Source organism: Ahaetulla prasina, chromosome 8 (assembly GCF_028640845.1).
Source record: "Ahaetulla prasina isolate Xishuangbanna chromosome 8, ASM2864084v1, whole genome shotgun sequence".
Classification (NCBI taxonomy): Eukaryota; Metazoa; Chordata; class Lepidosauria; order Squamata; family Colubridae; genus Ahaetulla; species Ahaetulla prasina.
Genome location: NC_080546.1, coordinates 68,206,555 through 68,219,772, shown reverse-complemented (window position 1 = coordinate 68,219,772; position 13,218 = coordinate 68,206,555). Strand labels below are relative to the sequence as shown.

Genomic DNA, 13,218 nt, shown 5'->3' with positions numbered 1-13,218 from the left:
ACACTTTAACTGGGATTAATTTCTGTGGAATACAATTTTTCTCATTCCTGAGATAAGCATGTCTAATGCTCTTACATCAGAAATGGGTAAAAAAAAAGGTTATGCAAATATATGGTTCTTGTATTCACTATGGTCGTGTTTTATTTATGAGCACATAGTGTCAGTTCTCTGGGGGTTATGATATGTTATAGAAAAAGTTATTATTATTTTTGAAAGGAAGAGGTAAGAGTCTGTTGACCCTGTGAAATCACATGGGTGGTTTCATCGGAGAAGAGGTAATCACAACAGGGCCCAAGAAATTTCAATATTTTGCTTTACTTCCCTCCTCCTATGTTTTTTTTTCCTGAGCTTACATGCTGTTTCAAATGTAATGATTCTGGGCATCGAGCATGAGTTAGGACATTGGCATTTTGCATCATTCTCTGATTTGCAACATGCTCTGAGCAGAACTTGGTATCCAGTGAGAAGAAAAAGAAAATCTGTACATCACAAGAGAAGCAAGAGAGGAGAATAAGGTAGCAGGGAGTTGACAAGCTGCACATGGCTCTGACAAGTGAAAGATTAAAATAAGCCAAAAAGCCCAGCTTCTGTCCTCCTCAGGTTTTCTAGTCTTTCTAGCTGCTGATACTGCTGGAGAGGCGGCCAAGAAAGTAGCAGCACCTTCTACCTCACACCTAGCCCTTCCCTTTCAAACTTCTGGAGCACATTTTTACGAAAAGTGTGCGGGGCCCCGGGCTGTCTGGCACTGCAGCAACCTGTTCTAAGGAAGCCACGAAGCAAGCGCAGATGCAGAAGCACAAAGCCCACCAGCCGCCCCCACATCCAGCGTGGGTTCGGGGAGAAGATGATGCTACGTTTGCTGTCCCGGTTCTAACTGAAACAGAGTGGGAGGAGGAAGGGAGGGCGACCCCACTCCTTTTGCCGGAGAAGCCGCGGCTTCCCTAAACCAAAACCTCTGTCGCGTTTTTACGTGCACAGACTTGATGAATCTAGTTGGAGGCACAGCCACGCAAGGGCGAGGGGTCCAGTGCTAAGTCTCCGGCTTAATTCGCACAGCCCAGGAAATGGAGGGGGTGGGAGAAACCAAGGACACAAACCTCTCCCTACATACATACACACGCCCGCACACACACACGTGTGCGAAGCAGTGGCGGCGGCAGCATTGCTGCCCATTGCTAGGTTTAGGAAGATGGGTGGAAGGGAGTGTCGGGATGCGCCGCACTAGGACCCAGCAAAGCAAGACGGCGCCTCCAGGCCCTTTTTGCCCTGCGGAGCTCCGACTGCAGCAGCGCGCGCCATCGCCGGGGTGGCAGCAGGAACAAGCCGTGGCGGGGTGGTCTCTTTCCTCCTGTCTTCTGCGGCGCCGCCCCTCCCGGTTCCTGGAACTCCAATTGGGGGAAGGAGCGCGTGCCTACTGCCGCCGCTGCTTCCCTGCTGTTCGCTCGCTCGGGTGCGCGGATGCCGGCGCGCTCCTCCTCCTTCTCCAAGACAAGCCCCGCACGCGGACGGACTGCTGCTCGCCTGCGCCCACCTCGCGCTCGGGTTTCCCCTCCTCTCGCGCGCGCCCTCGCACGCTGAGCCCGCTTTGAATCCGCTGCTTTTCGTAGGCTTCCTGTGTGGGGCGGCTGGTGCTGCAGTCGCCTTTCGGTGCCCCCTCCCCCACAAGCCTCCCAAGTTTCCCCGTTCTCAAGCTTCCTTTTCTCTCCTGGCAAGATTTCTTCAGCCTCACCAAATCCTCCTCCTCCTCATTATTATTGTCATCACCACCACCACCACCACCACCATCATTCATCTCTCTCTCTCTCTCTGTCTGTCTCTCTGGAAGCTCCTTTGAACGCCTCCTGGTACTCCCAAGGTAGGCTTATCATCCCCCCTTCCCCTCTTATCTCCACCCATGGAAAAACTCAAGAATGAGTGGGTTTGTGTGTTGATCTGCACAAAAACAGGGGGAAAAGATGTTAGCCTCTGTTTCCGCCAGTCTCGACGTGGATGTGCTTGCGCATAAAGAGGATTCACTGAACCTTTCGTCACCCCTCAGCTAATACGAGGCTCCTGTTTTTAGTAGATCTTTTTAAAAAAGATTCTGCAACTTTGTGCTGCTCTGTGACTGTTGTTATTTATGAAGTGCATATCTCGTCTTCATGAACGTGACAGGTATTGTCTTCAAACAGCTGTCAAACATGTTCAACATTTGGAAGATATAAACTGCATTGGATTATAGGGATGTCTGTAAATACCCTTCCTCCTGTTCCTTTCCTCCTCCTCTTCTGTCTCTCATATATTTTGGAAAATATATAAAGTTAGAGTAAATGTAGTGGTAAACCAGTGGTGAAGTGATGAATTAATTTACTGGATAAGGAAAAGTCTGGAATCTTTTTATGTTACAGAGAAGAGTGGAGCAAAAACAATATTACTTGCATCTGTCCATATGTCATTTTTAATTATGCATTGCATGTTGGAGCAAAGCATGATCTCAGTGGAAGATGGCAATAAGTTGCTCACTGGGAGAAAAGTGCTTCTGAGATCCCAAGATTTAAAGTCCTCCTTGAAGTGATGGTACTTGAGTTGACTGAAAGCATCGATAAGTAGATATAAGCTAAGAACCCTCTCTTTTTCAGCCTTTAGGTTTTGCAAAATAGTTGCTCTCAAGAGGAAGAAAATATCCTACATGATGCAGTGGCTTCTCATTTTCTTGATATGGTTTTCTGCAAGGTGAGAGGAAATTTGGATTTTCTATCAGCAACATTAAGGAATATATTGTTTTCTGGTGGTTAGTTTCTGTAAATGGCATATATACAGAGATGAGTGATCAAAAATCATATTCCTAACATGAGCTTTCTAACTGTATGCAGAACAAGAAGTAAAGGAAGAAGTTATGGGGATGGTAAAATGCTAGTAAACATATAGTAGACCAGTCCTAAATGTCATATGATATTTGTCATGTTTGTCCTAAAATAAAACAGAAATTAGTTTAGGAATTGTTTTTCTGTTTTTGTATTCTTTGATGTTTTGCAATGATTTCTGGAGTCATTGTGCTATTATTAATTATCCCAAGCCTGTCCACACATTCAGATTTTTCTGAAGTCCAGAAACAAGACAAAATAGGAAAGATAGTGGGGTATTTTGTATACAGACCAATATTTTTCATCAAAATAATAGAACAGATTTATTTAATCTGTAAACCTCTAGGTGGAAATAGTATACAATTTCATAATCCCATAAAATAAAACAATGATATGAATTACTAATCAAATTTTCTGGCTGCTGAATAAATAGCAGTTCTAAAATAACAATATCATAGAGCACAACTTAAAGATGCTCATTAAATTGTCACCTGACCTCATTATGCAATGCATCCAGTTAATAGTGATTTGTCACTACATTTTTGCTTGTAGATTCAAATCTGGAGTGCATTAACATCATAGCTAATGTATTTGGATATTTGTTTTCCTCAAATCTTTGAAGTTCAAAGTTTATTGTAAAAATTAGATTTGGGGCTAAATAATTGGCTACATATTTTTGTAACCAGATTGAAAATGTGCTTTCAATTTTATTCAACTAATAAAGATGCTGCAGTATGAGTTTGGCCATAGAGGGCCTGATCTTCCTATCTTTACTCAAGTGAGTAACTCACATTGCTGTCAAGGAATCAGCATGAATAACAGAAAATGATTCCAGTTTGTCTGAATTTTTCTGAATTAGATTCAATGATAGTCATTTTGTATACTAATTTGTCTATGGAAGAGACCTTCATTGGCTACTTCCAAAAACATTTGTTTTTACACAATATGCATGTATTAAGAATAGTATTTAGAATATGTCTCAAGTAACCTGTGGCATATAGTTTTAGATGATTGCATGGAGATGGTAAAACAATATTAATGTTATTTTAATGTGATTCTGTTATTTGAAATTTATATGTCTTTGTTATTTGAATTTGTATGTTAAGAGGTGCTTTAGCTTTTCAGTAGTAGTCTTAGCCAGGCAGCAGAAGCATATTGGATTTATTACTGTTTTTAGTAAAAGGAAAGGAGGGAGCTAAGTGATTTATTGTTGTTGTTATTTTATTTTTCATGCATCTTTAAATTAATTCTGCTAATAATGTTTCTTATTTTAGGAAATCAATATATGTCTTTCACTGAAACCTGATTGTTGTTTTCAATTACCATTGTTGTTGTTGCAAGAATTTTAACAGCAATAATGCCAATTTAAGGGTTTTTTTTAAAGCTGGGCAGAACTCTTATCATTTGCTTTGTCATCCTATATGTGCCCATTAATTACAAATATGGAGGCCAATTCAACATAGGAAATTCATCTATGGCTTATGAACCATATAGTCCCTGAGTGAATACAGTAAATTTTTAGATGGTCCAAAATAAAAAAATAATAATAGTCAACATCTTTGTACTGATTGTCCTTGAAGACACTCATTTGTACAGCACCAATTGGGGAATTCTGTATAACTCTTGTTTTCATAATCAGGATTCATAATCAGGATTGTACAATATTTTGGAGTGCTTTATGCACAGTTTTTCCTATGGGGAAAAATGATTATGTTTCCAGTTCTGCAGACCAGAAAAGCATGTCAACTCTTTCTTTTAAGGGTTGTTACCAGCTACCTATATTTATGTAATTGATAGCAGTAAAACAAATGGCAACATCTAGCTAGCTTTGGTACATCTTGAAAAAGCTAAGCAGGGCTGGGCTTAGTTAATACTTGGGTGGTAGACTGTCAGAAACCCTAGGTCTATAAGTTAGAGTGAATTTTGAACAAATCCCAAGCCAGTTTTGTGTTGCTGTCACGGAAGCTACACAGATGTGCCCATGTAGTCACAAGAGTCAGCCTTGACTTTGAAGAATTGTTACTTTTACTTTACATAAATATTGCAGCTATGCATGCCTGAAATGTTATTTCAAAAAAGGGCTTCATATCTCAGTTTAGCATGGCACTTCCCTGCTATTTAGTTTTTTAAAGCAGCAGATCTTCTTTAAGACTTCTTTGCAAGTCCTAAAAAATGCTACTGCAAACACATGCAGACGTCTAAAAAAAGGCTGCTTTAAGGAACAAAAGAAAAGGAAAAAGAAACCCTCTGCCAACTCAAGATATGAAGCATTCTTTTGAATTGTTTCTGAAATTTAGGCAATTCTAATAAATATATTCCTTTAAAAGAGTTGATTTTATTCTCAATGTTTGGATGGTTTCAATGTTTCAGATGGGTGAGTTTCTCCAGGATTGCCATGTAATTAACTTCTTTTAAAGACTTCTTCATGCAATCTTTTTTTGAAAAGGCAGTGTCACCTCCTCAGTGCACATGCAGAGTTTTTAAAGAAAGGTCTAGTTAGCCCCCCCTTTTTTTCCAATAATTTTTTAAAAGGAGGGGAAAAGTTTGCTAAGAATGGCAGTGATTCAGATAATAGTTTGAGTCTCACTAAAATTATTTATTATTATTTATTTATTTATTTCATTTATTACAGCCACCCACTCCAAAAGACTCTGAATGACTTTCACATCAAAATATACAAGTGAAATACTTAAAAACATAATAGACTAGTCCAGTGATGGCTAACTTTTTATGTCACTGTGTGCCCGCCTGCATGCCAGAAATGGCATGCAAAACCATCCTGTGAGGAATCCGCGGCCCCACTGGTCGTTGCGCGTGTACAAGAGCACCGATACCCAGAAAAGTGGCAGTCCATTGTGCATGTGCGAGCCAGCACCTGAATTTCCAGTTTCTGGCAAGGACACATGCTTGATGAACAGCTGGCCATCATGCATGCATGCAACATAAACCCAGAAGTTCAGGTGCCGGCCTGTGCATGCGTGACGGAATGCTGCTCTTCCGGGTTTCGCTGCTCTTCCGGGTTTCGCCGCTCCTGCGTGCATGATGGCCAGCTGATTGGTGCATGTGTGTGCACAGGAACGCAGAAGAGGAGCCAGCGAGGCGGCGCATTCCTTGCGGGATGGTTCTGCATGCTTCTTTTGACACGTGTTCCATAGATTCGCCAACATTGGCCTTGTCTAAAAAAGCAATTATTGTTAAAATCAATAAAAATATAACAGGACTACACAGATACTACAAGATCACAACATTTAATTGAGAGGACCTGGAGTATACCCACTTGGCTCAAATATATTAAGAGGGCAGAAACGATTGGAAATAGGCAGTCCTGCAAATAATCAGGCCCTTTTCCTGATAAGATTTGGTAGGCAGTAATTAACCTTTAACATTGAAAGCCTCACCACCCCCCCTCTGCTTCAGACTTAAAGTTCAGATAAATGTTCCCTAGCTGCTGTTGCTTAGGCAAATCTGAGCCTAGTGGAATGGAATTGCATGACTAGCTATGCTGTCTTATTTCATATGCTTGGAATATGCTTTGTTTAATTGGTTCTGAGTTATATACATAGAAAAGAAACCCCTTCCTGATTATATCCGCTTATGTAAAGTAAAACGAAGTCTCCCTCAAGTCAGAATTGATTTCTGGTGACCTCATGGACAGTTTTCTTAACAAAAATATGGAAGTGGTTGTCACTGTTTTCTCCTGGGATAGCATTTTCAAAATTCTTATCTTGGCTATCTTGAAGATTTCCTGGTAGTCTTCCATTCAAGTATTGACCATATCTAATCCACCCTAGCTTTTTCAACGTCATGCAACGTTATTGGATATAACCAGAGTAGAAAAGGACCAGTAATTTGAGTATTGAGTAGAATTTACTGCAGGAAGCAGCAGGAAATTAGAAACAGGAAAGTAACTGCTGTTATGTTAGCATGAGATATATATTAAAATGTGATGTTAAATGAAAGGTCCCATATCTAAAAAGTGATTGATCACTACATATTCAAACTATAATGAATGTACGTGGAGCATACTTAATTTTTTCCTCAATGTCTGTTAGATCAGCACTGGCTGACCCCAATGAAGATGAAGCAAAAAATAACATTACCATCTTCACAAGAATTCTAGACAGACTTCTGGATGGTTATGATAATCGTCTAAGACCTGGACTGGGAGGTAATAAATAATTTGATTCTGAAACAAACAAAAGATCCTACAATGTTGCTAGAACTCCAGGGTTTAATAATTCTGTTTACTAATGTTCTCCTAATAGTAAATTTTCATATAGGAATTTTAAATTGTGGGTGAAATGTTGAGCATAGGTTTAAGAAAGTGGTTTCCAAACCTTTCATGTTTAAAATCACTTTTCAGTACTGATGGTATGAAGTTCTTGGATGAGTAGTACTTTCTGTTTTATATTTTGGATTAATTTGGAACTTAATATTATATGTGATGCTAGTTTATTTCAGTATATATAAACTGCCCCAAGGCCTGATGCGGTACTTTAATCCTATCAGGGGAAAAACTTTGACTATTAAGCTATAATTGAAATATTGGAAATATTAATGAAAATTAATAGCTTCTCTGTCTGTATAACTAGTGTTAGAAGCACTACGTAGCACAGCTAACATAAATTACTTCTGCTAGAACTATTAAAGAAAGTCAGGATGACTCACGTAGTCTATTTAAATACCTGTCTTTCATCCAGAGCTTCCCAGGTCTCTCCCTTTCTGCAATTGTTTTTAGAGTGAACTAAACTTTCCTATCTCTGATCTGCCTTTCATTAGGGGAGACTTTCGTTGCCAACTGGGCAAGAAAATGTTCTCTTTATAGCACTGCAAAATTTAACAAAGATTTGAAACAGAACTGCACAGTAAGTTGCTGAATACTGTGAATACTCTGAAGGCTGTGAAATCTGTGAGAAAATCTGTTAAAAAGAAAACAATTCCTGGCATTGTGATCAAGAGGCAAAGCTTAGGAATAGAAAATTGGCTGTGTTTTGAATGAACTTTTTCCTGCCCAAAGCTTCTTACAGAATCCCTTGAAGTTTTCATGTTCTTTTAGGATTCTATGAAATACAGTTTGAAAATATCTGTCAGGGTTCCGATGGATGCCCTAATTAAATCATGAGCCTTGAGCTAAGCTTCAAAAGAAATCCAGTTATTTTTTAGGAGCTTCATGTTGGCACGTTCCAATTGAAGCCAACTCTGACTCCATGTAATTTACGCCCCAATCATGATCCTGTTTCCTCCTCTCCCCAGGGTGTCATCAATTACATTTGCCAAAGGAGCAATTTTGTGGGTTGTAGAGATCATTCTCCTCTGGTTGCTGTGGGTGACCCTGGGAGACAGCCTTGAGAGAGATATGTCTGGAATGTGCTTCTGTTTTTGGCTGCCATGCTGCTTCATCGTTTTCCCATCCCCCTTGCCTATGGCGAGAGCAGGCCAGGGATGCTTTGCGTGTTGACATTTGACTTCCCTCACTTCCTGAAGGTGACTTGCGCAAAGCAAAAACAATTTGAGTACAGGTATAGATTTTAGAGTTGCGACCCCCCCCAGGCTTTTTGGGTTCTCTGCATGGAATTTTGATATGAGGCGGTCAGCCTGGATGTTCCTACTCTTTACCTAAGATGCCTCTGATAAGGGGTAGCCCTTCCACTTGATTAAGTATTCGAGTTGCCTCCTGTGCCACCTCGAGTCACATCATAATGGGTTTGGCCCCCTATGACCATGGGGTCCAGGGGCTCACTGGTTAGTAACCTCAGGGTTGATCTGACCACGGGTTTTAAGAGGCTGCTGTGGAATACTGGGTGTATCTTCCCTAGCAGTTGGGGCAATTTTAATTGCACCATGACTGGGTTGATTATCTTTACTATGGGGAATGGTCTCATAAACCTTGGCTCCAGTTTCTTGCTGGGGAGCTTTAACCTCAAGTATTTTGTGGAGAGGTAGAATTTATCTGCCAACTGGAATGGCCATTGCGGGGTTTGGTGTTTGTCTGCCTGTTTTTTATAGATTTGCGCTGCTTTAGCTAGCATTTTCTTGATATTCTCCCAGGTTGCTGTCAGCGTTGACATCCAGTTGGTCAAGCTGACTGAGGAGGGGAGATCCGTTGGATATTCAGACATTGGGACGAAGTCCATTCCACTCACTATTTTGAACGGAGTTAGTCCTGTGCTACTGTGAACAGCATTATTGTACGCGACCTCAGTGAAAGGCAGGAGGTCCACCCAATTGGAGTGCTGATAATTCATGTAACACCTCAGGTACTGTTCTACAATGGCATTCAGTCTCTCTGCTCCCCCATTGGTGCTTGGATGAAAGGCAAAGCTAAAGCCCTGGAATGACCCAATGGACTGCAGGAATTCCTTCCAGAACTTAGCTGTGAACTAGACCCCTCTGTCTGAGATAATTTGCCATGGCACTCCATGCAGGTGGTAGACATGCTTCAGGAACAGTTTGGCCAGCTGGTGGGCCAAGGGTAGTCCGCTGCAGGGTATGAAGTGTGCCTGCTTGGAGAATAAGTCTATTACAGTCCAGATCACTGTGATCCCCCCACTTTTTAGCAACTCCACTACAAAGTCCATTGTGATTTCCTCCCATAGCCTCGTTGTCTCTGCTACTGGTTGCAGCAGTCCGGGGTGCGTGTGTGTTTCCTGGTCATTTCTTCATTGTGGCACAGATGGTGCAACTTTTCACATAATTGTCCACGTCTTTATGCTGGGCCACCAGAATTGCCTCTGTGCTAAGTGTAAACTTAGTACCCCGAAGTGGCCTGCCGATTAGATGTCATGGCTCCTCTGGAAGATTAGGATGCATAGGGATTCTGGGAGTTTTATTCCCATGTTAGGTCATCTCTTTTCATCAAGACATATTGGTTGTCTCAGAATCAGGGGTCTGCTAGCAGTTCAGTTTTGAGTTTCATGGTTAGATTGCTTGTAGGTTGGTCTTGCCGGTCGCAGCATTGTCATCTGGTCACTTGGGTGGCTGTTTGGGTAGGGGGGACAATGGTGTCTACTACCTCCTCCCATTCGCATTTGTACTGGGCATGAGGGAGAGGACATCAGCTAGAAAGTTCCTCCCCCCTGGGATGTGCTTTAGCACGAAGTTGAACTGGTTAAACTGGTTGAGCCCAGCGGACTTGTTTGGGTGATAGTTTTCATGGGGTCCTAGAGGCTTCCAGATTTTTGTGGTCAGTCCAGACTTTGAATGGTCTCTGCCCCCCTTCCAGCAGGGGGCGCCAGGTTAGCAGTGCCCATCTCACCACAAAAGCAGGGGTGAAAAGCTCCTGGTTTGGACTGGATCGGCTGATTCGGTAGCGATGGCAGCGGGTGGTTCAGAGAACTGGTAGCAAAAATCCCTGCCCCCCCCACCCATGCCCACCGAATGCCAGGTCACCTGCTTCCCTGCTTGCCATTTCTTTTAAAAAATGCATTTAAAAGGTAGAAAAGAGGCTCTTACGATCACAGCTGAGTCGTGCAATCATCAGAGCCTTTTTTTACTTTTAAAAGGTTTTTTACAACCTATTCAGCCTAATAGGTTGTAAAAATGCATTTAAAAGGTAGGAAAAGGGTCTGACGATCCCAGCTGAGCTGTCTGATCGTCAGAGCCTTCTTTTTACTTTTAAAAGCATTTTTAACAACCTATTTGGCTGAATAGGTTGAAAAAAAAATGCTTTTAAAAGTTTTTAAAAAAGATCGCACCACAGCTGATCACCCCCCCACACAAGCTGTTCTACTTACCCCATGCCTCCTTTTGGCATGCACTGCACGTGCATGGGCACCTTGCATTTGGTGTATGATGCACACTGCACGTGCTCTGCACACATGCACAGCCAGCGAGCCAGTAGTAAACTGGTTCAGATTTCACCATTGTGCAAAAGCCTCTTTTTCCCATATGGCCCATCACCTTTCTGTGTCCATGAGCTTGCAGGAGGTGTAAGCGCAGAGCTGTAGGTTTCCTTGGCTATTTCTTTGGAGTATCACTGCTCCCACTGCCATGTCACTGTCGTCTGCTTGAATGATGAAGGGTTGTTTGGGGTCAGGATGCTTCAGCACCGGTTCCTTTGCAAATACTTCTTTTAGTGTTTCAAATGCATTTTGGCAGGTTAAGTCCCACTTTAGGGGTTGTCCCGGGTGGGGTTTCATCTCTGGGCCCACTGTCTTTAGGAGGTCCATCATGGGTTTGGCAATTTTTGTAAAGGATGGGATGAATTTCCTGTAGAAATTTGCAAAGCCTTAGGAAGCTTTGTAGCTGTCTGCAGGTGCGAGGAGGTTGCCAGCTTAGGGTGGCTTGTACTTTGGCTGGGTCCATCTCTATGCCCTGATTTGACACTTGGTACCCCAGATAGTCTAGCTGTGCGGTGAAATTCACATTTTGATAGCTTGACATACAGGTTGGCTGCCAGAAATTTTTCCAGTACCTGACGGACTAGGATATGTGGTGGTTCATAGTACCAGTGTAGATGAGGATGTCATACAGGTAGACAAGGACTCTCTTATAGAGGTGCTTATGCAGCATTTCATTTATTAGCTACATGAACACTGCTGGACCCCCTCACAGTCCGAAAGGCATCACTTTGAATTGGAAGCTCCCTATGGGGCAGTTGAATGCTTTTCTATTCATCTCCCTCCCTGATGCATGCTCAGTAGTATGCTTCTCTGAAGTCTAATTTGGTAAAAACTTTTCCCTTGGCTAGGTGAGATAGCATGTCCTTCATGAGAGGGAGGGGGCATAGGTAGTGTACACACCCATAATTTATTGCTGTAAAATCCATGCACAATCTCATAGTTCCATCTTTTTTTATTTGAATAGGACTGGGGTTGCAACCTGTGGTTTGGCTGATTCGATGAACCTCCTTGCTAGGTTTTTGTCTATGTATTTGCGCATTTCTTGCATTTCCAGAAGCGTCATGGCATACAGTTTGGGTTTGAGTAGTTTTGCCCCAGGGATGATTTCAATGGTGTAGTGTGTCTCATGGTGGGGAGGTAGGACATCGCACTTGGCCTCGCTGAATACTTCAGCGAGGTCCTGATATTGTCTCAGGATCTGTTCGGCCCTGGGGTTTTGTTGGAGGTGGCTGCCAGTTCTGGTGGCCCTTTGGGATGGTTCCCTTTGCTTCTATTTGCTGGTGTGGGGGGGGGTGTGTTGGAGTCCCTTTGTTATCCTCAGCATTTGGCTGCCCCCTTGCCACCAGATGGTCCCCACTTGTCTAGCTAGGAGAGTCCCAGTATGACTTCATCTGTCATTTTGGGGGCTATTATGAATCAAATTGCTTCCAAGTGATTCTCTAGCTGGAGCTTCACTGGTTTGGTCAGGTGGGTGGCATAGGCTCTCCCCAATAGGGACCCATCAACCTATTCGAACCTGATCATGTGGGCTAGCCTTTTCACTCTAATCCCTAGTTTCAGGACTGTGGTTAGGTTGATCAAGCATCTAGTGCAGCCTGAGTCTATTAGGGCTTGAAAAGTCTCCTGGATTCCCATTTTTCGGCTCTGAGGTGTATTGGGAAAATGAAAGGGTGGACTGGTTCACTCACCATTGGGTCATTTTTTCCCTTGTCCTCGCTGTCAGAGGAATCCAACGACTGGTCATCATTGGCTGGAGTCCCCCCCCCCCTTCGGCTGGGTGGGGAGGTACCTCTGCAGCCTGGAGGGCTTTTCAGGACATGTCAGTGCACACCTGGGGCCTCGCTCTGGTCGTGCCCTGGGTGGTGGGTCTGGCTTTGTTTCAGGGATGGGGTCGCACATGCTGATGCCATGTGGTCTATCCCCCCGCATCTGTAGCATTTCAGCTGATTTTGTGGGAGAGTTGGTTTTGGGGCCAGCTGTGGTACTGTAGCTCTCCATCAGCTGGATGGTCTCTGGTCTGGTTGATCTCTCTCTTTGGTGTCTGGTTGCTTTCTCATGTCGTTGGCGCACAATCCACCGTCGACTTTTATTGCTGCTCAGAACTACTCAGAGAGTCGATTCAGGATGTCTTGATAGACAGTTACCTGGGCAATTTGCTTCTCCAGGCTTGTTCTGAAAAAATGAACTAACAGCCACTCCGGCAACGGGGGTAGCTTCCCCATGACTCTCCTGAACTCATGGATGTGTTCCTTAATGGGTCACCCCCTCTGCTTTAGGTTTTTGAGCTCATCTTCCGCATATGGATCCTCTTCCACCTCCTCAAATCTGGCCTCTAACTGTTGTAGGAAATAGTCTACATCTTACAGTTGGGGAGGGGGAGGAACTATCTTCTTGTGGAAGGCTGCTAGCCATTCCCTTGCTTCTCCCTCTAGCCCCTTGGCAATGGTATTAACCATGGCTCTGTGAGATGGATAGAGGTGTCCATAGCACTCTAGGTGGATCGCAGCTGAATCAAGGAATAGAGCCAGCTGATA

The 13,218-nt window shown here is 43.1% G+C and overlaps 1 protein-coding gene across 1 annotated transcript in view; it reads left to right on the top strand.

Moving 5' to 3' along the window:
• Nucleotides 1-1,281: 1,281 nt before the first annotated feature.
• Nucleotides 1,282-13,218, top strand: part of LOC131203524 (gamma-aminobutyric acid receptor subunit alpha-2) — a 551,171-nt gene continuing 539,234 nt past the window's right edge. Inside the window, exons 1-3 of the mRNA XM_058193827.1 lie at nt 1,282-1,855; nt 2,619-2,712; nt 6,896-7,011. Of these exons, the coding sequence (XP_058049810.1) occupies nt 2,669-2,712; nt 6,896-7,011 (160 nt within the window). The 5' untranslated portion in view covers nt 1,282-1,855; nt 2,619-2,668. The remainder of the gene's footprint in view (nt 1,856-2,618; nt 2,713-6,895; nt 7,012-13,218) is intronic.